Source organism: Grammomys surdaster, unplaced genomic scaffold (genome assembly GCF_004785775.1).
Source record: "Grammomys surdaster isolate TR1022 unplaced genomic scaffold, NIH_TR_1.0 126248, whole genome shotgun sequence".
In the NCBI taxonomy this organism is placed as follows: domain Eukaryota; kingdom Metazoa; phylum Chordata; class Mammalia; order Rodentia; family Muridae; genus Grammomys; species Grammomys surdaster.
This window is the reverse complement of record NW_021621048.1, coordinates 6,324,656-6,350,349: the sequence shown is the minus strand read 5'-3', so window position 1 is coordinate 6,350,349 and position 25,694 is coordinate 6,324,656. Positions and strand designations below refer to the sequence as shown.

General features: G+C 39.6%; 1 protein-coding gene across 6 annotated transcripts in view; it reads right to left on the bottom strand.

Annotated features, from left to right (window-relative positions):
* Nucleotides 1-25,694, bottom strand: part of Tfdp2 (transcription factor Dp-2) — a 121,656-nt gene that overhangs the window by 9,481 nt on the left and 86,481 nt on the right. For 5 of the 6 annotated variants that reach the window (XM_028758959.1, XM_028758961.1, XM_028758962.1 and 2 more), the window contains 6 exons: nucleotides 19,922-20,043; nucleotides 17,392-17,439; nucleotides 13,644-13,806; nucleotides 11,256-11,402; nucleotides 8,661-8,729; nucleotides 1,921-2,072 (listed from right to left, as the gene is read on the bottom strand). In XM_028758959.1, coding sequence (XP_028614792.1) covers nucleotides 1,921-2,072; nucleotides 8,661-8,729; nucleotides 11,256-11,402; nucleotides 13,644-13,806; nucleotides 17,392-17,439; nucleotides 19,922-20,043 — 701 coding nt within the window. The remainder of the gene's footprint in view (nucleotides 1-1,920; nucleotides 2,073-8,660; nucleotides 8,730-11,255; nucleotides 11,403-13,643; nucleotides 13,807-17,391; nucleotides 17,440-19,921; nucleotides 20,044-25,694) is intronic. The other variant, XM_028758960.1, reaches the window with a different exon arrangement.

Sequence of the window (25,694 nt, the reverse complement as noted above, 5' to 3'; positions counted from 1 at the left end):
GGATGTTAGCAGTCCTCCCTGACCTAGGTTTCTGTAGTCGGTGGCTGTGAATAATAATCCTGACATGTAACATTTTACTGGGCTAGATATTGTGTGAATTTATCTCTAGCTTTTATAAGCTGGCAAAGTAAATAACTGATTTTAATTTTTCAGTTCTTGAATTCATTTTTTTTAGGTTTATTTATTTTATGCACATATTAGTACACTGTAGCTGTCTTCAGACATTCAGACACACCAGAAGAAAGCACTGGATCCCATTACATATGGTTGTGAGCCACCACGTGGTTGCTGGGAATTGAACTCAGGACCTCTGGAAGAGCAGTGTTAACCTCTGAGCCATCTCTCCAGCCCCCTAGTTCTTAATTTCTTAAACATTATTTTAGTGTGTGTGTACCATGGAGCACACGTGGAGGTCAATGAACAATTTCTTAGAGTTGGTTATCTCCTCTACTATGTGGGTTTTGAGATTAGACTCAGGTCATTAGGTTTGGCAGCAAACACCTTTATCTACTGAGCCATCTTGCTGGACCAAATTTTTATTTTTGAGAAGGAAAAAAACGAGATCTCAAGAGAGGCTAAGAAATTTAAAGAATGAAAATTGCTGATCCCTAAGAACAGCAGTTCCACTTATAAAATGATGCAATGAACCAGACTGTTTAAAACATCCTCAGAGGGCTGGGGATTAAGAGTGCTGGTCCTCCTCCACCTTGTTCCTGAGTAAATAGAGCTGCATGCAGCAGGCAGGTGGAGGGGCTCCAATCCATGACCAGAATCTGTCTCATCCTCTATGTAACTCTAACTTCCTTAGGAAGGAAGGGAAAGATACAATGAATACTCTACTTTGAAAAGTACTATCTTTTACTTGCTAAAGTGAATGGTGTCAACTATTTAAATTGTTGAAAATATTTTAAAAGGTATATAGACTTATGTGTTGACAAGTGTGTCCTCCTCTGTCACTTTCAACTTATTTTTTTTATGACAAGTTTTCTCACTAAACCTGATGCTTGCTCTCTGAGTTAGGCTGGCTGGCAAGCCCTGGCAAACCTATCTCTGTTAACATTTCCCTCACCCATTATGCCCTACAGCTAGGGATATAGTAAGCATGGTACACCCAGCTTTTATGTAGGTGAGGAGGATCCAAACTCAGGAACCCATGCCTATACAGAAAACACTTTACTCACTGTGCCATCTCCCCAGCCTAAGCCAGGAGTTTAATGTTCACTTAATGAGTAATAAGCAAACACAGCAGGTGCTATGGCACATACTTTTTAATCTCAGCATGTGGGAGGTGGCAGAAGGAAGATGAAGTCAATGAGATCCCTTCTTTATTTAATTTTTTGTTTTGTTTTGAGACAGGGTTTCTCTGTGTAGCCTTGGCTGTCCTGGAACTCACTCTGTAGACCAGGCCTCAAACTCACAGAGATCTGCCTGCCTCTGCCTCCCAAGTGCTGGGATCAAAAGTGTGCACCACTGCCATCAAGCAAGACCCCTTCTTAAAAAAACAAAAATAAATAACAAATAAAAGCTTACTTAAGTATGACACAATACAATGAAACAGTTGGTTTAATGCCACACACTGGTCTGATATATTTTCATAATAACCTATGACCTGTAACTCAGCAATGAACTGATCTCCCCCCGAGCCCTTAGTGATGGTCTTACTTATTGCAGTTACTTGCTCAGTTACCACAAAAGTGTCACTCTCGACAGCTTGGGCCCAGATACCAGCATTCTAGTCACAGGCACACCTGAAATGGAGTAGGGGTCTGTGAAGGATGGAGCTCACTGAAGCTGAAAATGCATTTCACCTACCCCATGGAAGCCATTCTGGAAGGGCTGCACACCGTGGAATGTGCCATCCTTACATGGGAGAACAGTAACAGAAGGCCAGCCCTGTGCCCTCCCCGGCTCCCCACTCACTTGTCACTGGAGATGCTGCAGTCTATGACTGTTTTCCTGCTTGTATTAATGATTATAAATGGCAGCTGAATGGTGGAATTCATTGCTGGAGGGCCCTGGTTTTGTTGTTCATTTTGTCGATTTCTCTGTACCAGGTTTTTAAAAGCAATTTGCTGTAATGTTCAATAAACAAATGAGGTCATTTAAAATATGAAAAAGTGACTTGGAATTTAAATGAATTAACATAATACATTTAAAAAAATCTATTTCAAAACTAGAGTATTTAAACAGGCAGTCCATCTGTACTAGTGAATAAAAAAGTTAAACACGATAAAAGATTACGCCTGGTGGTGGTGGCGCACGCCTTTAACCCCAGCACTTGGGAGGCAGAGATAGGCAGATTTCTGAGTTCGAGGCCAGCCTGGTCTACAGAGTGAGTTCCAGGACAGCCAGAACTACACAGAGAAACCCTGTCTCGAAAAACCATACACATACAAAAAAAATTACAATGATTAGTTCAATAAATATATTTCAAGGGTAAAATACATCTACTGTGTTTATTTCTTTTTCAAGATAGGATTTCTCTGTGTTAACTGTTTTGGCTGTTTTGGAATTCACTTTGTAGACCAGGCTGGCCTCAAATTCACACACAGAGATTCTCCTGCCTCTGCCACCCGAGTGCTTGGATTAAAGACGTGCACCACCACACCCAGAAAAACACATATATTTTGATGATATCTAACTAAGTAACTACTGTGGCCTCTGGTTTCCATCTCCCAGAGAAACAGGCTCTCAGAAATATGGAAAAGCCCAGCAGCACAGGCAATAGTTCTCTTCAGAGTGATCCCAAAGAAGCTTTGATTCGATTCATCACATAGAGCATTCTAAGTGTAGGGTTAGATACACCTCACCTATAGTATTTAGCCTAGAGATGAACACAATTCCTTAAAACCAGAGAATTCTTTTTCAAAATGACAACTGGGACACTCAGACAGAGGCAGCGCCAAGTCTGGCTAGGTGTAGGAGGCTAGGCTCTCAGCCCTTGCCAACTGTGCCCCAATCCCTCCCACAAGTTTCTAAGGTTATGTATCTCAGAGCTTTCTCTCGGGTACCTTAGGATTCAGCCCAGGCCCCTCCTCTACTGAAGCTCGGGGCCTACAGCACACAGCAGGAGCACTCTGCACTGCTCACTCCCTCACACCACGCAACGACGAACAGTCACTACCTGGAGCACCTCAGTCAACACAACTGTATAGTAGGAACTGCAGTGTTTTTTACTCTACAGAGTTTTCTACTCCTATAGACCATATAATCAATTATGGAAAACAAAGACTTGCAATATTTTTCTACCATCATTCCTTGGCATGTAAATATACAATTAGTTTATCTTTGGATTAAATTGTTACAATGCTTGAGTTTAAAAATTGTTGATTGAGTTGGATATAGTGGTGCACATCTTAAATTCCAGCACTTGGGAGGCAGAGGCAGGCAGATTTCTGTGAGTTTCGGGAAGGACAGCCAGAGGCTATGTACAGAGACCCTGTCTCAAAACAGTAACAACAACAAGAAGTTTCTTGACATTAATTCATCGTTAAATTAATTTTGGCTTGCGATTAGGGTGGAATTTTAACAATTTTTCTAATATCCTAAACATATTTCTACCATCCTGTATGACATATTTGTACAAAGCGACATTCTCTGAAATTATAAAATCAAAATGACAATCAACTCTGAAATATGTTGAAGATACTTTCTGACCTGTAGTATCAAATATTTACCAATCTTGCCAAACTTTACCTCTTTTTATTATTATTGTATGTGTGTAAAGGTCATAGGGCACCTCTGGGGAGTTGGTTCTTTCCTTGTACTTCATATGGTAGTCTAGAAACTGAACTCAGTTTGCAAACCTATTAGCCATCATGGTGGCCTCTAATTTTATGTAAAAATAAAGAGCAACATTCATCATCTGTATGTAAATATGCTTTTGTCTTTAATAAATAGTAAATTTATCCTTTAGTAAAGAGTTACTTTGAAATAAAATTTCTTTATGGTTTATTATCAACAAATTTTGATTTGTACACATATATACTCATGTCATATACAGATTCCTCAGATTAGAAGGGGTCACTCAATGGAAAGACCTGAACTAAATCCCATTACCCAGCTTGTGGCCCTCACGTTGTGGGAGAGCCTCAATATATGGAGGAATATAAAACTGTAGATGATGAGAGCAGTTGAAACAATGGTAAATTAGTCTTACTTTTTTTTTTTTTAAATTCTGGAGATTGAACTAAAGGCCCATTCTCACTAGGCAAGAACTCTACCACTGAGCTATATCCCTAACCTAATATTGTTATTTTAGTAGTAAAAATAAAGTTACCTCCCATGCACTGTGGACTGACTTCCTTATTTGTTGCCCTTTTATTGACTCCCTTTGGCTTTTTGTTCTTTTCAGACTCAATATCATCTGTTCCAGAAGCTGAACAGCATTAAGCGTGTTCCTTATGGGAAAGGTTTAAGGCAGGAAAGGTTATGTACATAAAAGTAACATATGAGTTATCTATACGTATAATGGACTCAACTACTTATCTCAATTGTCAGCTTGTGAGAATCACCAGGAGATAGACTTCTGGGCATGCCTGTGTGGGACTGTCTTGATAAAATTAAGTAAGGTGTTATTCTGGTTATTTTCGGTGGCTGTGATAAAATATTATGATCAAAACTGGATGAACTCAACAGGAACTCTGAGGCAGAAACCATGGAAGATTATTTGTTGGCTTGCTTACAGATCCACACTTAGCTTTCTGATATAGCCCCAGACCTCTGGTCCAGGGAATGGTGCCAGCCACAGTGGCCTGGACTCTCCTACATCAATTACCAATCAAGATAATCCCTAACAGACTTGTCGTCTGATCTGGGCAATCCTGTCAACTTGATAGTTAAACCTAACTAGGGCATGTGAGCAGAGTAACTAATAGTTAACTTGTGTCATGAAAAAATGAGCTACAACAGTAAGAAAAACCAAGCCAGTTCAGCTATAACAATTATTGTACAGGGACAATTTATATAACTGATTTCTTATGATTACTCTGTAAATTTCATTTGATACAAGGAATAAAAATAAAACATTGAGAAGAATTAAGTTGTATGTCTACAGAAAACCTGCAGTTACTCAAGTTTTAGTAATAACTTGAGTTTCATTTATAGTCTAAAGCTATCTAATTCTATAATGCACCAGGCTGCCCTCAGATTAAAATCTTCTATAAATGTTTGGCTTGAGAGAAAGCAGAAGGGAAAAAACTAGGACTTACAAATTATGGGCATGTTTCTGGTATAAAGATAAGCAAAGGAAAATATTCAACTTCATTCTTTATGCTAGGCACTGAAACATTTAAAAGCCCTGTCTTATTACTGATTCAGATAGTGTCTCATGGCCTTGAACCTGCTAAATATATGACTATGACTTTGAACTTCTGATTCTCCTGCTTCTACTTCCCAAGTGCTAGGACTATAGGTATGCACCACTGAACCTGGGGTATAAAATGTGGGGGATTACACCGGGCAGTGGTGGCGCACGCCTTTAATCCCAGCACTTGGGAGGCAGAGGCAAGGCGGATTTCTGAGTTTGAGGCCAGCCTGGTCTACAGAGAGAGTTCCAGGACAGCCTGGGCTATAAAGAGAAACCCTGTCTCAAAACAAAACAAAACAAAACAAAACAAAACAAACAAACAAACAAAAAAGTGGGAGACTGAACCCAGAGCTTTTTTCAAGGCAAAAGCTAAGCAAGCACTCTACTAACTACACCCTGTCTGGTAGTCCTGTTGTATTAGGACGTTTCTGTCCAGCACAACTCTCTTTAACACAGAAATAATTACAGCCATGTTCTTAGAACTGATATCCCTTGCAGATGTCCACTAGTTGCACTACAGACTTTTCTGATGATTCTTGAGACAACGGCCATTTTTCCCCTCAATTAGATAACTCTTGCCCCACCAATGGTGGCTTTAGGTCATTCTTCATTGAGGATCTATCCTCTTTGTGACTGATACTCTTCTTGCAAGGAAACAGATGGCAAAGCAAGTATTTTGAGGGATGATAACACTGGGCCTGGGACAAAAGAATAATATGGCCTTATACAATCGGACTACAGGGGAGAAGTGGGAAATGGCAGGAGCTTGAGCCATTGGAGGTGCAGAAATGCCTCTGCCTTGAGCTAGCCCCTTCCTGGGACAGATTAAACAGTACTAACTGTCCTCTGTGAACAGGTTGGAGATGTTCTTCCTGGTGGACTAGGGAATTCAGGTAGGGAAAGAGAAACCACCACCCAAGACTTCTCTGCTTTTCTTCTCTTTCATGTTGCACATAGGATAAAATGGCTGTAAGATTCCTCTGGAAGTCACTATTTGACTGCCTTCACAATGGGCAGAATTAGATTTTCAGACACTTAAGACAGAAAAAAATTCTGATTTTATTAGAAAGCATTGTCCCAATAACTCCTGGATGCTGAAAAAAAAATTCAATGCCTTAGCCAGGTATGGTGGTGCACACCTTTAATCCTAACACTCTGGAGGGAGAGGCAGGTAGATTTCTGAGTTTGAGCCCTGCCTGGTCTACATAGTAAGTTCCAGGGTTACGTAAAGTGACCCTGTCTTTAAAAAAAAAAAAAAGGAAACAGAAAACAAATAAATATAGATGCATCAGGGGAACCTCAATTATAATGCTATCCTTCAACTGGCCCAACTCTGCAAGAGAGGGACAATGACTTAACATTCATCCCTATTCAACTTTCTCTTTTATCTTCAGAACTATCTGAATTGGCCCACAATTATCCTGCTCCCTTGTCAGCCTCTGTGGTTGGTCTGCACCTCTGAAATCAAGAGACTCGATACCCAGCCCTATAACCTCATCACCTGAATCTTGCTGTTGACAACTCAGAACAACACAGCTCACCTAAAAAAACTACGGGCTGGGACCCCTATCATGGACTACTACGCTTTACCTCCTCTGAGTGACTTGTTGCTGGTGCTCTGGCACCCCAGTAGTAAGGCAGATGCACAGCCTGACACCCAAGTCCTCTTTTCTTCAAAACCCAGACATCCTAATTTGGCAGCCCTGGTTCTCTGCTATCCTGCCTATCATACCCTAGAGGAACTCAAGAAGACCACCTTGAGTCTCCTAGCATGGTTCCCTTGCAGGAGATGAGGGGAGAATTTAGACCCACCTATGTTTACAGAGCCTTCTTGTTAGCAGAGCTTAAAAATATCAAAAGGAGAATTAGGTAGTTTCACTGAGAATCTGAGCCAGTGTACACAGACATTGTAGCATCTAAACAGCCTTTATGGCATGGCCTGGAGTTCATGCTCATTTTACACAAGACCTTAACCTTAAAAGAAGAAAGATAAAGGAAAGGGCCAATAGTGGCTGGTAGTGACTACCATATGTTCCAGAGCCAAGATGCACAAGTCCAAGTCCCATAGGAGTTCAGGTGGTCCCTCCAAAGACTCCTGTGGTCATTGGAAGAGAAAGCAATTTATCATACTTGAGAGGATTTAAGGAAAGCGGAGATCAAATCCTCAATTACTATTAGCAAAGGCCATTTGCCAGAGAGAAAGTGAACCTCCTATTATTATTCTCCAGAGAGTAAAGGAGACTATAAGAAAACATACAAATGTAACACTGGAGTCCTTGGAGGACGAGGTCCTCCTGAAAGACAAATTCATCACCCAATCATCCCCAGATATCCATAGAAAACTTCAAAAACTGGAGGCTAAGTGAAGAGCCTGGACCAATCTGTCTACACTACTCTTAGTGTGTTACAGACAGAACCTGGAAAGGGAGCAGTAAAAGGACCAATGACAATAACCTCCTGGCTACTAAGAAAGCTACCATCCTGAAGGACCCCTCCAGAACAGGCTTCTTCCGTGGCCAGCCAGGTTAAGTCTGGAGTTATGTCTTACTCCTACCTCAACCCTTTCCCAACTGCCAAGGCAATTATTGGAGGGCAAGATGGCCCTTGAGGAACAAGAGCTTGGAAGCAGCTTTCCATCTGAACACTGATGGGTCCTCTGGAAACTCCTTTCTCCAGAACCAACTTGAGGAGCCCCATGTAACTTTGTAAGATGGCACACCATGAACTTCCTAGTGGATACAGAAGCCTGAAACTTCATGTTGCCCTTTTCTCCAGGTTGCCAGTTCTAAAAAACAGCCACTTTCTGGGGCGAATTGGGCCAGCTCTGGAGATGTGTTAGTTCCCAGCCTATCAATGGAGAAACCTTCCTTTCCAAAACTCATTCCTCATTTTGCCTCCTCTTTGCGGCAGAAATATTTTCTCTCAGCATGAAATGGGACTTGTTCTGCCTCTGATAGGGAACCTATGTCTGCCTCTGGTGGAAGACAATATACACCTCTTAGTATAGACTAGATGAAGAGACCACAGAGGTCAGGCCACAATGGTTTGCCAGGTCTGATACACCTCAAAGAGCCCACCTTAGGGACAACAAACAGCAAAACTCCTTCATAGTCTGACTTCTGGGTAAGAGTGGATACACAAAAGGAGCTGCTGCACCTGAGGTGGGGACTTGGGAGTTGGGGACATAGTAAAGTGACAGGTGGGCAGTGTGAAGGGCTAAGCATTTAATATCAATGAGCAACAATGGGTAGGGCTGCTGATTTTCTCACAGATACTATCTGATAACACCACAACTACCAATCACACTGCCTTTAGGAGCAAACAAGCAGAGAAAAAGATGTCAACTCTTTACCTGAAGGAGAAGTTCTTGTAGCTGGGCCCGCTTCTGCTTTATCCGTTCTATCCGCCTCTGCTTCTCTATCTTTAAAACATAAGTTATAAAAACAAACAAATCCTTAAATCATTTTTAAAAGATTTATTTTTATTTTATGAGTGTTTATCTCCATGTGTGTCTGTGCACTACATGTGTGCCTGGTATCTGGTTTCCTTGGAAGCCAGAAGAGGGCATTATATCCTCTGGAGTTATAGATGGTTCTAAGCCACCATGTGGGTGTCAGGAACTGAACCCTGGTCCTCTGCAAGAGCAGCAAGTGCTCTCAGCTGCCAAGCCACCTCTCTGGCCCCCAAAGAGAATTTAAAATAAAGTTGTTCTTTTACCCTTTGCTGTTGTGTTTTGAAACATGGTCTCCCTCTGTAGCTTATGCTAGGCTCAAACCCAAAATCCTCTTGCCTACCTCTGCTGCATTTCTTCTTTGATACAAGTAAATCATCTTTCTTGCCTGCTCCAACCACATTTCCTGTTTGCTCCTCTCTACTCTGGTCTATACTAGGAGTCCCTTTTCACAGTTCTACTAACCATTACTACCCTCTTTATTACTTATAAGTTACGTGAACATCTATCTGTGGACACTGCAGTAAGAATAAACAAAGTTATGCCAGTTATGCGCACACCCATCCTTTCTCTAACGTGCCCTTCTGACCTACTTAGCTAAGACCACACCCACTCCTTCTTTCTCTGACCCATTTCCCTCTCCTTCTATCAGATATTTTTTATTTTTTAAAAAACATTTTTTGAGACACAGTGTTACGATGTAACTCAGACATAACAGGATCTTGTAATCCTCCTGCCTACACCTTCCAAGTGCTGGGATTACAGGTACAGACTGTTGGACTCAGCATTCTAAAAATAGCTCCCCACTCTTCCCACATCAGGCCTACATTGCCTAACATCCATACATTAATGTATCACTTCTCTACAACCATATATCTTAGTCACATTTAGCTAGAAGCACACTTTCTTGTGTCTGTCTTGGTCCATGAAATAAATGCCCTATCCACCCTTAAACATTTGACAAACTTCTGTTCCCCCTCCCCTTCTTCCATCCCTTTTTTCATGGGTGTGCCATCTCTGCCTCCTCTGAGATAGAATCTAGAGCTTCATTCACACGTGGCAAGAGCTCTCGAACAGAGTTGGTATCTTGAGCACAGATTAAATCATTTTTTACAACTCTTCTATTTTTCATCTCCTTTATTAAAGCAATTGTTTCTTGGAGTCTTGATTTTAGTGTTAAACTTTGTCTTTTCTGTAGTTAAGGATATGGTAATGTTAGTAGATTTTTGCTTATGATTCTTTAGCATCAGCTGAATATTATTGATAAAATAATTAAAATGCTGTTCAAATTCTAGTTAGGAAGAAGAAAAAGAGAGGGCAGACACTTCTACTGTAGCATATAAAAACACCACCTTCTAGCCTCTGATGAACGTGTCTTTTTTTTTCCTGTCATTGACAATAATAATAATTCTGAAAAAAATTTCTAGGTTAGGTACAGTACAAGAGTACTGAGTAAAACTTGAAACCAACTGTAATTATCTCCAAGAGCCACTCTTTTTTTGTGTGTGTGTGTTTTTGAGACAGGGTTTCTCTGTGTAGTGCTGGCTGTCCTGGAATTCACTCTGTAGACCAGGCTGGCCTCGAACTCAGAAATCCGCCTGCCTCTGCCTCCCAAGTGCTGGGATTAAAGGCATCCGCCACCACTGCCCGGCCCAAGAGCCACTCTTAACCTCAGTTCATATGATCTTAACAGTAAAATTACAACAAGTCAACTCAGGAACAGTGTGACTGAAACACCTTCATTTAAGGATGTAAATTAACCAAGCTAAAATGCTTTTAAACATTGTTCTGGAATTAGTGAAGGCCACATATGACATGATGCTGTCTTGTCACTTAATGACAGTGAGTCAAAGATAGATTTAACTTCCATGGTTATAGTTAGGATACTGAATAAGCAACACAGGAAACAAGCCACCAGCTTGAGCTACTGTTTGGATACATATAGATTTACTTTGCATCAAAATAATTAATCGAGTAAGATTAGATCTGTTAGATGACCTACCAAAAATGCATTGGCGGATACTTAGATTTAAATTAGAATGAAATAAAAATCCTTTCTAAGAAATGACAAAAATGAAACCCATCCATTTAACTTTGTTGTTGTGTTAGTTTTTTTGTTGTTGGTTTGTTTTGAGATAGGGTATACATTCAGTCTAGCTTTGAACCAAACAGTTGAGATATCTTGACCCTTGACCCTCCTCCTACTTCCTAAGTGCCAGGATTAGAGGTATATACCGTCATCACCTTCATGCCAAACCACTCACTGACATTTTCTTCCTTAGTTTTAGGTTTTGTAAAATAAACTGCAAACTGTATCTCCAAAACTCTTCCAATTCAAATTTCCCCACAGATTCTTAAGGTAATGATAGAGTAAAACAAACATGAACAACTAGGAACATTTTAATATCACATAATTATATTTCTGAATGAAAATGTCTTACATGTGAAACAAACAACAACAAAACCCAGCTACTATTCAAGAGCACCCCTACTTACTTCCAGATTTTGGCATTCCTGAGCAGAATTGGTAGGCAGGCCAATCCACTTGATTTCTTTTTTTTCCTTTGAAATTATGTTCATTGCCATTAGCACATTTAAAGCATCATAAACTCTTCGTCTAATGTTCTTCTGATCATAAGCCTGCTAAAAATATTTTTATTAAGTGGTGAATTTTAAAGGTTATCTTTCACATGCTGTTGATATTAATAGTAGTATCTCCCAAGGACTGAAAAATTCTATGCCCAGTGAAAACATCTTCAGAATTTAATATGTAAGGAAGGCACTTGTAAACTTTTTATTTTTTACATTTTTACTTGTGTGTGTATTTGGGGAGGGGCAGTGGACATACGTTGGTGCCATATCGTCCATGTATAGCTCCAAGGACCATGAGTGGAAGCCCAATCTCTTTTTCTATCACATGAAACCTGTGACTGACCTCAGGTCATCAGGCTTGATGATAAAATGCCTTTGCCAGCTGAGGTATCTTACCAGTTCTGAAGACACTTTTCATTTATTTGTCTGTTTATTATTTCAGATTGTTCTGAGGGCTGAACCCTAGGCCTCATGCATGCTAAAAGAGTGTCTTACCGCTGGGTTATATCTCCAGCCCTGAAGACACCTTTAACACAAAATAACCTCAGAAACAAACATTATACTACCACTAGACTGACAAAAATACTAAAGGTACTTCTTTGGGTGGGAGAAGAGTACTAAAAATGGAAACTTGGAGATAGAGAAAACATAAAGATGAGGGTAAATCTCTCAGCTACATAAAAAGTTTTCTTAAGAAGTCTAAGATATATAAAAATTAATATCTATAACAAATGTATACATAGAGAGGTAAAGTATTCAAAGTGCCTGCATTATTTGGAAGATTTTTATACTTTAAAAATATCAAGGGCTAGGGAGATAGCTGAGTGGGTAAAGTGCTTGCTATGAAAGGACGAGAACTGGATCCCCATCACCCATGTAAAAGCCAACTGCAGCATGCATCTGCAACCCCAATACAAGGGTGGTGAAGACAAATGGACCCTAGGTGTTTACTGGCCTCCTAAGCTAGCCAATTATTAGGCTTCAAGTTCAGTGAGGAACCCAGGCTTCATGTGAGGATGCCAGGAATGGCACCACGTCTTTAATCTCAGCACTTGGGAGGCAGAAGCAAGTGGTACTCTATGGGCTCAAGGGCAGTCTGGTCTGCATAGTGATTCCAGACCAGTCAGTCGTGTAAACTGAGACCTTGTTTACAAACAAACAAACAGGAATAAGGTGACAATTGACAGAGCAAGACACCCAGTGTTACCTCTGGTATCTGCACACTCATGGATGAGCCTCCATACACACGTATATAAGACAGACAACACACATATGGACACACACATCAAGGACACATGTTTTGAGGTCCATGAACTGTGCCTCTTACAATATGGTTCATGGACCAGTGCAGACCAGCTGTTTTCAGTCTATGTTCCAAAATATTTCTGTACTCTCTGCACATTGATTAGTTCTGCTAACTTTTCATTTCTTTTGGTAATAAGACTTTTATTGAATGAATAAATTTACAGTGATTTGTATCATGAGGTTCTTATCTTATTGTACATAGGAAGTTCTTAACAAAATCAAATCAATTAAATGTGATGATAAAAGATAGTACGGACCACTGAGCCCATGGAAATATAAAATGAGATAAATCAATAAAAAGTTTAAAGTATGGAACTGAATATAAATATTGTATTCTTGACATTGTAGGCTTCATTTAACACCATTTTCTGGATAAAATCCTAGGATTCTGAACTTTTCTATTTTTGTTTATTTGACATAGGAGTGGAGTCTCACTATGTATCCCAGGTTAGCCTTTTGCTCATTATACTGCAAGTTGGCTTCAATATCCTAAGTGCCCCAAAATTTACATGACCTAATATTATATTTTAAAAATACTGCCAGGCAGTGGTAGCACAAACTTTTAATCCCAGCACTCAGAAGGCAGAGGCAGGCAGATGTCTGAGTTTAAGGCTAGCCTGGTCTACAAAGCGAGTTCCAGGATAGCCAGGCCTACACAGAGAAATCTTGTCTTGAAAAAAGAAAAATGTTTATCTTTGTGGGCTTCTGGCACATACCAGCTGGGTAAACCATTTCCCATGTGTGCTTGATGACCTGAGTTCCATCTCCAGAACTCAGGAAGGAGGGGACTGACCCTTTGACCTCTACATATGTGTCATGGTATGCATGTGCCTACAGATATCACTTCACATACACAAGCATACAAATAAATAGAGAACTCTCAATTAAAGGATTCTCAAGCTCCTGGATTCCTCAGGTCTATGACACAAATCAGTAGGTACACTGAATCCAGGAATCACAGTCTGTTATAACTCATGATCCACCTACCGAATCAGCTGCCAGATGGTTACTTGAATTGGTAAACTCGGACACCAGCTCATCAGCGACTTCATTGTATGATGTCGTGCCTTTACGCTGAACTTTCTCACATACTTTCATTGAAAAATGTCTCAAGCCTTTCCCATTTTTATCTCCTTTTTTGCTTCGTTTACTAGAAGAGAAAAAGACTGATGAAAAAATTCATATTCCATTATACTCAGAGACTTTCTCTATAAAATTATGTAAAAAATAAAACGAGAAGATAATCACTTTGTTTCTGTTTCAAATGAAGAAAATTTAAATTGGATAGAGGAAATGTTTTCAAGTTTAATTTTTGTCTTAAGAGCTTAACAATACATAGAATGATTTTTCTATAATGTCATTCATTTAGTAAGCAAGTATTGACAAATTACTGCTATATGCCAGTGATTATTAGACACCGGAAATAAATCTGTGAAAAGTTATAATAACTCTACCTCCTAGAGATTATGTGTTAGCTAATACTTTTCTTTGACAGTAAAACTATCACTATCTCAGTACTTACCCATTAAAACTTGAGGGGTCAGTTTAGTTCTAAACATATATGAACATCAAGTATAAGTATGAACGATTTTAGGGGCCAGAAGTATAAAAATGCAGGTGAAATTCTTTCCCTCAATGAGTCTTAGAGCATGATGATAAAACACATGTAGCGGCAGATAATGGGAGAGGTTAGAGTGCCAGCCACAGTTACTGGGAAGTGTGACGATGAACAGCTATTCTAACATACAGGAACAGGACTTGTGGGAGAGTCATCAACACTGAGTAAAGGCCAAAGGGAGGACATGATGAGAGTCTTGGTCAGGAGAAGCAGCAGAAATACAGCATAGAGAAAACAGATAACAGAGGAAATATTGAAGACAAGCAGGGCGGAGTCGGCCAGTATAGCATGCCAAGGCGAGCCATGACACACATGATGAAGACCAGGCTGTGCCTTAACAACAAGGCAAACAAATCTGACTTCATCTGATCATGTTTATCAGCATAATCGAACTTACTAACAAATTACTTACAGGGTCTGTCTGTGTTATGTATAACAAAGGCACTAACCATGCTCTTTCAAAAGGACATCTTCCTACACTTCCCTCACTCCAGCTGTCAACTTGACTACATCTAGAATTAACCGAAGCCCAAGCTGTTAGGTTTCTTTTTTAAATTTTTATTTCTTTTCTTTTTTCAAAAAGATTTATTTATTTATTTATTTATTTATTTATTTATTTAATATATAATAGTACACTGTAGCTGTCTTCAGACACACCAGTAAAGGGCACCAGATCCCATTACAGATAGTTATGAGCCACCATGTGGTTGCTGGGAATTGAACTCAGGACCTCTGGAAGAGCAGTCAATGCTCTTAACTGCTGAGCCACCTCTCTAGCTCTTAATTTTTATTTCTTGAGACAGGGTCTCACTCTGTATCTCTGGCTAGTTTGGAACTCACTACATAAAAAATGCTAACCTCAAACTCATAAAGATTCAGTTGCATCTGCCTTCAGATTTTCTTTCCCTCCCTCCTTCTCTCCCTCCTTCTCTTTATTTTGATTTTTTGAAACAGAGATTCTCTGTGTAACGTCTGGGTGTCCCAAAACTTACTCTGTATATCAGACATGCTTTGAACTCAAGAAATCCACCTGCTTCTGCCTCCCAAGTGCTGAGATTAAAGGTATGTGCCCACCTTGTCCAGCTCCTTCAGATTTTCTTAGACTATTTGAAACAGAGATTCACCTTAATTCTCAGGCACATCTTCTGGTGTCAGCCCAGATAAAGGACATGGAAGAAGGAAGCTCTGCCTTTTGCCTGCTTGTCCTTGTTTTCACTGGCAAGATCATCTGTCCTATGGCTGAGACATTCCTTCAATAGTTTTAGATCCAATTCCTTCAGACTTCAACATACACCAAAGATCAGTAGTTCTACAGGAATCTTCCAGAACTACAGCTCCAGACTGGAAATGCTGAGACATCCAGGCTCATAGACTGAATTACTATGGGCTTCTTGGCTTTTTCCACTATGAAACAGTCATTGCTGGACTACCCAGACAGACTACATCCTATAAACCAGTCTAAATTGCCTTTTAGTGTGTGTGTGTGTGTGTGTGTGTGTGTGTGTATGTGTATGTGTATTCATTCTAGTAGTTATGTTCCTTTAGAGAACCCTGATGAATACAATTAGGAAAGAATCATTAATGCATCCCAGACTCAGAGGCTACTTTTAAAATACAGTGAAACCACTAAGTGGTTTTTGAGTTGCACAGTGAGATACAGATTTAGGCAGAAATTCTTATGTTAAAGTGGAAGGTGAATTTATGGGGAAATAGGAGGTGAAAGAAAAGTCAGCTAAGAAGTTACTACGACAGCTGAGGTGATGACATGGAACTGGGTTAGTGGAAGGGAAGAGGAACAGACAGAACTGCAAAACTTGAAAGGCAAAAAGTAGTAAAACTAAGCATCTGATTGATATGGAAAGAAACAGAGAAACAGCAAAGTCTGAATTGAGTGTTTAGGTAGGTACACTCTGAGGGGCTGGTGAGAAGGCTCAATAGATAAAGGTGTTTGTCTCCAAGTCTAATGATCCCAGTTAGACCTGGAACCCAAACAGAGGAAAGGAACTGATTCCATTAAATTGTCCCCTGACTTACATAATTGTTCAGTGGCATATGTGCACCAACACTGATAAACACAAAATCAATCAATCAATATAATTTTGAAAATGTTAGGGCTAGAGAGATGACTCAGTAGTTAAAAACACATGCTGTTCTTACAGAAGACCAGAGCCAACCCAACTCTAGGTCCAGGAGATCCAATGCTCTCTCTCTCTCTGACCTTTGAGAGCACCCACATGTATGTGACACATAAGTGTACACACACACACCCCCCCAAACCCTTGTTAATTGCCAAGCATGATGACACATACCTGTAATACTAACACTTGGGAGGCTCAAAAGAAAAACAAAAGAAAACAAACAAAAAAAACCCAAAACACACAAAGCCACCAATAAAATAGCTCCCCCCAAAACCCTTATTTCATTAAGTAGGAGTGTGTGTGTGTGTTGTGTGTGTGAACACACTTATGTGTGACACATAATATGGTACCTAGTACAGTAGTTTGAACTTAGGCTCATATAAAGGCTCTAAGCCAATAGTTCTTCCCCCTTCACACACTCCCACCCCTCAGTGCTGGGAACAGATCTAGGCCTAATTAACACCACACAGTGCTGTACCACTAAGCCATATTCCTAGCTTTTAAACCGACAGTCCTTAATGCCTTTAAGTCAGAGGTAACTGACTTGAAGAGACATTTATACTTGTTTAAGAGATACCATAGTGCTTCTGATATACAATCAGAAAGGAGAACCACTGTACTAATATTCTAAGAAAAGATGACCTCACACTCTGAAAAGTGTCTACAGAAATAAGCGTTTGCTATGATCTAGAACTATTTAAAAACAAAACAAAACTAACTAAAAAAAAAAGCCAACAATTGTTTAAAAGTTTGGGCAAGTTAGGGTAATATGGAGTGTACTCACTTTGGAAGAACACTGCCTTTCCCAAAAGGAGGGAGGAGCCTAAATGACAAATGTCACAACTGAGACTGAAAACAAGTGAACTGAAAAACCTCAATGAAGAATGAAATAATGGTAGGAACTAAATAAAGCTAAAGTTACGCAAAGCAAATTCCCCTCTTCCATAGTGGAATAGAAACAAAGCACACTTTTACTCACCTTTCTGAAAAATCAGAGTCTATAAATTCTCTAGCTCGTTTTCTATCACTAAAAAGACAAAAAGATAGCTTAAGCACAACACATAAACACAACTCTATTTCTTAAATAATTTATTATAACTGTCTCACTCTACACTGAATATACACAAAAGAAAACTTATTTTTACAATGATACAAAGACATGACAATATAATAATCCAAAATTGGAATAAGTTCAGTGAATACTTGGGGAGAAAAACAGTATAGATTTACAAATTAAGTTTTACAAAACTGTTTTGTCTTCATAGCATATGAATGTATGTCTGTCAATTTGTATATGGCATAAAGCATAAAGCACTTGACAGGGCTGTTACTGCATTAGCTTATGAATCCTTGAAGCAAGGTCAATTTTACTGTTTGTTTGCTCCATATTCACACAGGCTAGAACCCAAGCAGTATGTCACCAAGTATAGAACTCAAGTAATAAAACTTCAAAAGCGATAAAAATAAGGTTTGGAGTATTATTTTAATATTTTCCTTTTGTCTTTTTAATATTTATGTATGTGTGTATGTCTATGTGTGTCTAAGCCACACGTATGTGGGTGCCCACAGAGGCTAGAAGGTGGTGTCGGATGTGTTGGAGATAGGTTGTTATTAGCTATCTGATGTGGGTGCTAGGAACCAACTGTTTCTTTGTAAGAACAAGTGTTCTTAAGTACTGAGCCTTTTCTTCAGCTTTTGCTTTTTTTTCTTGCATGCTTACGCTCTGCCCCACAGAACTCCACCTCTGTGAGACAAGGTTTTCCTGTGTAACCCAGGCTGCCCTTGAACTCTCTGATCATCTTGCCTCAGCCTCTCCAGTACTGGGGTTACTGTAATGCAATCCTGTTAATTACCTTTTACAGAAGATGGGGTGCCAAGATAACAGAGGAGAAAGGCTAGCAAAAAGCATTTCATAAACGAAGATGAAAAAGGGTTTGACAGTAATGGTGGTAAAATGGTAACAAAAGGGATACTGCCTAAGTATTTATTAAAAAAAAAAAATCAAGGGAAGTTTTCATGAAAATGTTAATACCTTTGTCCTCTCTTCCTAGTTTCTTTTCTGATTTTTAGAAAAGCTGAAGGAAGTCTTATGAGTAAAGTCAACTTAACACAAGTCCTTTCTTATGTGTCAAAACAATGTAAAATTAGTTCTTATGTCTCCAAAGCAGCTAAGTATTATAATCATAAAAGTAGTCCTATTTCAGAATTTTAAAGTTAGGAGATCTAGTTATAAGTTAAATTGTTTTTCTCATCTTAAATATAGTTTTACTCAATGAACATGGCGGTCCCTGCCTATGGGCAACTCCAGGTTGGAGGCAAGCCTGGGCTATATATATACTGAGCCCAATTGTAATTGGTGATTTTAAAGCAATATATTAGTTTCTAAAGATCTAAACTAGCTGGGTATTGTAGCAAATAACTGTAATCTCGATATTCAAGGGGCTGAGGCAGAAGGGTCACTAAGAGTTCAATACCAGTCAGACTATGTATCAAGTAACCCAGGTTAGCCAGGGTTATATCCCAAAATTCTGTCTCAAACAACAAAAACCAGTGAACTCCCAGTAACCTGTAATCCCAGCACTCAGAAGGTACAGGTGGTCTGACCAAGATCCCATCTTAAGACCTCCCAAAACAAAATAAATAAACCTCCCTCCCCAAAGCAACCAATAGAACTAGATGAACAAAACAAGACAATACAGGGCTGGGGAAATGGCTCAGGGTATAAGACACATGCAAGCCCGCGGACCAGACCCTAGCTCACACATGAAAGGGCGATCTGCCTATAATCCCAGCATTTACTCAGGAGGCCTTTACTTAGGGGATTATTGGAGTAAAATGGCGAGGTAGATTAGCCAAATCAGCAAGGTTTGGCTTCAACAAAAAAACCTCTCCTCAGTAAATAAAATGTCGAATGATCAAGGTAGACATCCTATGCCAACCTCTGGCCTCCATATGTATATACGCACATACATGTATATTCACAAATACATATGCTAATGTAAACATGAACATGTACATCACACATACAGACACAAAAATTTGAGAAAGGAACTTCTGGAGAGACAGCTCTGCTGTTAAGAGTCCATGCTGATCTCTTAGGGGACTGCAGTTCCTTAGCTTACTGCATCTGCATTGGGTGGATCACAAGTGCCTGCAACTCCAGTTCCAGGGGGCCAATGATCTTTCCTGGACTCAACGGGCACTTGCACCCTTAGTCACATACTCTATCCTATACACACATATACATAACTAAAAATCTTTGGGCTGATGAGATGACAGATAGAGGTACCTACTATCAAAATGGAGAAACTAAATTTGATCTCTAGGACTCACACAATGGAAAGAGACTGACTCCCAAAGTTCTCTAACTTCCACACACACGCCATGGCATTATGTGCACACATTTGTAAAATAAATAATGTAAAATGTAAAAAGAAAAAGGTAGGAAGAAGACAGGAAGATAGTAAGGGGGTGGGAGGCTTAGAAACAGTAATTTCTGACACTCTTACCTGGGAACCCAGCCAGCAGCCTCAGCTATGTGAGTCTGAGTGACCATTGCTGGTGCAGGGGTATATGGACTCCCAATCAGAACACTTCCTGAATTGGTGATTCTCTGTGGTGTGCTTATAATCTGTAAAGTTGGTAACAAGAAAATAAAATTTAAGTATTCATGCCTTTAATTGCAGCCCTGGGGAGGCAGAGGCAGGAGGATTTCTGTGACCTTGAGGCTAGTCTGATCTACTATATACAGAGTTCCAGGCCAGCTAGGGCTATATAGTGAGACACTGTCTCAAATAAATAAGCATATATTTTTAAAAGGCAACTTTTAATTTAACTTTTAAAAAAGGAAGGGGGAGCTGGAGATGGCAGTTAAAAGCATTAGCTGCTCTTCCAGGGGACCTGGTTTTGATTCTCCACACCAACATGGGGATGGCAGTTCACAACCATCTGTAATTCCAATTCCAGGGGATCCAATGCCTCTTCTGGGCTCTTTAGCCATCAGGTAAACACATGGTGCATAGACACAAATGCAGGTAAGAGAAGAGATCCATACGATAGACAGACAGACAGACAGACAGACAGACAGACAGACAGAAAGAATGCTGTTGGCTAACACATGGGAAGGAAGTGCTATCAACAGCTCTTAATGATGATCATCTAAGCACTCACTAGTACCTTTGATTTATTTCTATCCTAGAATCTTAAAACACCAGTATCCTGATTCCTGACATGATGTCACAGTGTAGATTCAAGTAAGTAAACAGCAATTCAGAAGGATTAACCCAGCAACTGACAATTTCTTACCATCAGAAAAACGAGAAGCTTTTTTCCTATGTGGTAAGCACTTTGAGAGCTGGAGAGATGACTTCTTGGTTAAGAGAGCTTGCTGTGTAACTATAAGGGCAGGAGTTTGAATCCCATCAAATAACAAGCTGGGCATACTATACATACCGGTAACCCCAGCTCTGATGGAATTAGAGATAGAGGAATTGTAAGGGCTTCCAGTGTACCTGAAAATATGCATGCTCTAAGTTCAGGGAGATGCTCTGCATCATACATTCAAATAGGCAGAAAGTATACAGTAAGGTAACTAACACACGCTTCTGGCCTTCAAGTACTCATGTGTATAACACACTGGTACATAAATCAATTTTTAATCCGAGTACTTGAGAGGCAGAAGTAAGAGGATCTGAGCAAGTTTGAAGCCAACTAGGGCCACCAAATGAGACACTATTAAAAGCAAGCAAACAAAACCTCCAGCCAGTACCCCTGAGAAAAAGGGAAATAAAAGCTTTATTTGAAATTAAGTCTACAAACTGTAGTAGAGCCTGATTTATGTGGCCTAGGACAACAGTGAATTAGATCTTCAGAACCCAATATACATACAAAAACACTATATAACCTGGATTGTTATACAACGCAAAAACTAGCTCCCTGAAAAAGCTAAACTTCTGTAGACTGACTTGAACTTCAGAGTTTCATGTCAGTGGAGAGGTAGAATGTTACAGGTGGAGAGAGAGCCAGAATGATAGTGGAGTATCTTCTGTTCATTCATCTATCATTTGTCATCAACCTCTGTATCTGGCTGAACACCCCTTTTGGAATACATCAACTTGGCAAACTAGCTGTAACTAAGCCAAAAGCTAAGAATGTCATCCGATAGCAACTAAGACTTTCAGCAGTTTTTCTTATTTTGTTGTAACCTGTGTACTTGATGTCCTTAGGAATCAATGTATTGGCTGATAACTATCTTTGTTCTGGGACTAACAAGAATCCATGTAACTACTTCTACAGGGGAACATGGCATTTGGAATAACTTGAATCTATATTCTCAAGTTATAGGCCACTTGTATTTGTCTCAAAATAAACTTTCTCATTTCCTTTGAAACGAGAGTTTTATTTTGTATTGACAAATGTAATTCCATCTTCAATTTTCCCCCTCTCAACTTTACCTCATACTACTATTAAATAAAGTATTTTGGTCAAGTACAGTGGCATATGCTTATCATTGTAGCACTTAAGAGTTAGACAAAAGAGGATTACCAAAAGTTCAAGGTCAGCCTGGTCTACCTACATAGCAAGTCAAACTATTCTGGGCTACTCAGTGTATCAAAAAATGACATACATACATACATACATACATACATACATACATACATACATAAACTGAGGCTGGGGATGTAGCTCAATTTAGGTAGAGTACTTGCTTAGCGTGCATAACATTCTAGGTTTGAGCCCTACTAATTTCAGTAGCTCATATGCTGGATATGATGTCCCATACTTGTAATCCTAGCATTTGGAAGGGGGCAGCTGGAGGGGACCAGAAATTCAATGTCATTCCTGGCTACAAAGGAAGCTTGAGGACACCCTAGGCCACAAGATCATCTTAAAATACATCAAACATTGTAGCATGTGGGTTTAATATCTTTAATTATTGATATAAATGGATTTAAAAGTATTTGCTTAAAGATAATTATTGAACTCCTGACCTTCCTGTTTCTACCTACCAAGTGCTGGTAGGCTACTTACTGTGCACCTCGTATTTCATCTATTTTTTTCAGATATTAAGTTAAAAACTTGGAATATATTAATTTAGTACCTCACTAGCATCCACCAATCCCACAAAGAGTGTCATCAGGTAGCATCTGAAACCTATAGCAGAATCCCCTGCTAGCTAATGTTCCCACTCCTATCAATGTATCTGTTGACTATAAAAGTTCACAGAATTTCTTCCATGCTGAAACAGGCGGTGAAATAAATCATATTCCTACACTATGGTTACTTATATGTAGAAAAAATTTCCCAAGTAATGTGTGGAAGCATCACCTGTCAATAGAAATCTGATGGCCAATGAGCTGAGGCAGGATTAGAAGGTGGGACATCTAGCAGAGATAGGACCTCTGGGAAAGGGTCAAGGGGGGAGGGTGACAAAACTGAGGAGAGGTAATTAGCCATGTGGCAGACAGAGACTAGAATAAATGAGTTTTATATAAGTTATAAGCTAGTCAGAAAATAAGCCAAAGCTTATGGCCTAGACATTTATTCATGAATAAAAAAGTCTCAGAGTCATTATTCTGGACTCAAAGAGGCTAGGTAGGAAAGCCCACAGTTACAAATGGTGTCTAACATACGAACTTCTTAGAATCTGGACTTAGAGCCTGAGAAAAACCCCTGTGTTCCCACACACCTCCCAGAGCAGTTTCTTAGCCTGCGAAGTTCTTTTAAGAGGAGGCCCATGAGCTAACTCAGCTGGTGAATACTGGAGCTGAGCTTTGGTTTCTCTTCTACTGGAGCCTCAGAGCATCTCCCAAGCACAACAGGGTTCCAGAGAAGACTGGAAAGCATGCTAGAGAGAGCTAGGTGGTCTATGGGAAAAAACACAGCCCAGTTTAGGCCTACTCGTGAAAAGCCTACAGCAGTCTGGAGTTGGGCAGAGAGAGACTAACCAATGGGGGTGGGGGGATGGGAGGTAGGGGTGGGGGGATGGGAGGTGGGGGTGGGGGTGTGGGGGTGTGGAACAAAAGCCAACAGCCAATGCAACGAGCTAGCTGAGTGGCTGGGAGACTTGACAGACACCAGCTACAGACACATGGAAACAAGAGAGAAAAACTGAAGACTCTACAGACTTTGTAAGATACTTGGGAGGTCCTTAAGAAAAGAGTTAGAAATTAAAAAGAAAAACATCTCCTGTGTTAAAAAATGGAAAATGCTAGCCGGGCAGTGGTGGTGCATGCCTTTAATCCCAGCACTTGGGAGGCAGAGGCAGGCGGATTTCTGAGTTCGAGGCTAGCATGGTCTACAGAGTGAGTTCCAGGACAGCCTGGGCTATACAGAGAAACCCTGTCTCGAAAAAAACAAAAAACAAAAAAAACCCACTAACACAAACAAAAATATTCAAACCAATCTTAAAAGAAAAAAAAAGAAAAAAAAAAAGAAAAAGGATCTTTGGAGGAATCCAATCTAAAGCCTACAACGCCACCTTGTGTCAAGATTGCAGAATGGAAACGAATCAAATTCCTAAATAAAGAGACTTTATGTTAAGAATAAAGACTCTGTTCAACAATGCTACCACAGAACAATGTCATACAATAGATTATGTGTTTCATTTTGTAGAGTTTGGAGAATTAATATATGTATACATTTTAATACACCATACAATCGATACTCAAGATTTCGATACGTTTCTGCCTTGAACTCTAAAAAGGCTGATTCTTACATTGCACATTTATTAGAGATGGTGGCTGTCCTGGAAATGCCTTTACAGATTGAAGCTGATGATGCTTAAACATATGTATCCATAAGAATACAATATTTTAGACATTATGGCATAAAACATGTTACTGGCATATCTCATAATCCTACAGGTCAGACAATTGTGAAAGGATTTAGCTATACTTCAAAGGAGTAAAACACAACAGCTGCTGAAGAGACACTGGGTTATGGGGGAAAGCGACTGAAATAAACCAGCCTGTATATTGTAAGGATGTCTTAAATGGAAAGTAGAAAATGTGTTACATTAGAGAAGAGGTTTTGCCTTTGTTTTAACAGAAGACAAGCTAGGGATTCCATCATAATAAAGATTAGATTTGACAGGGTGAGACCTCCTGAAGATCTAGACTACAGACAGGCATGATGGGAGAAACCAAGAACAGAACAGTAAAGTATGTGTTGATCCCTCTACAGGGAAACATTTCTGAGACTGGCTGAGACATGAAAGTGTCTCTGCAGAGCCAATAGATCTTGTTGGCTACAGATTCTTCAGGAATTATTTAGTATTATTACATCCCATCCTTCAAATGGCATGGATGAAAATTTATATTACAGGTTGGTTATATAGTCCAAACTAATTTCTGCCTAATCAAACAGAATCACCTTTAACTGAACTGTATACACTACACATTCTAAACATGTATCAATGCAAAAATGTATATTACAGTTAAAAGCTTATATGTTCACAGAGAAAAACAACCAAACACCAGTGAAGTTAGAGCAGCCCTGACAAGATCCACCCTCGAAGATGCTGAGGAGGATGCTTAGACATACTTATTCCAACATCCTGCTAGTTCCAGCCTCACCGACTGTTCAGTCAGGACTTCATTTAAGCCTTGCCCTTTCCCATCACAGAGAGACTGGACAACAAATGCTACAGCTAGCCTTCTTGAGACTGGCCATATCCCAATTTTGTATGGACTCCTAAAAGGGGATGACACCCCAGACAGCAGGAAGCAATTTCAAGAGAATGATGTCCCATTCCCAAAAAGTGATGTGGGTGGATTTTGGTTACTCAGTGGGAGAACTGTTAATGGTCTTGGCCAGGGAGATTAGATTCAGGGGTTTCTCTGTTTCTTTCCTCTATCCTTCTTTCTCTCCTATCTAGTGTTAGAGAAGGGGGGTGGGGTGGGGGGAGAAGGCATGAGAAAAGGGGGCGGAGGGAAACAGGAATAATAGGATAAAAGGGTAGATTGTTGAATCTACTTTTAGACCAAAGAATATTAACAAACCAAATATTTAACATTTGGTTTGGACTCTATATATTGATACAGATTAAGACTATATTTTGTTATAACATACTATGAATATATTTCAACTCATGTTTAAAGTATTGTACCTATGCAATTCTAATATTAAGTTCTAGTCCTTTAAAGCTGCTGTTCATGTTAATTAAGAAATCCAAGTTAATAGTCCATCATGTTAGGTACAAACTTAGTTAATTACAGAAATAAGCTTCCTTTAGATGTTTCAAGCAGATAGTATAGTCAGAAACTAGCAATTCAAATATAC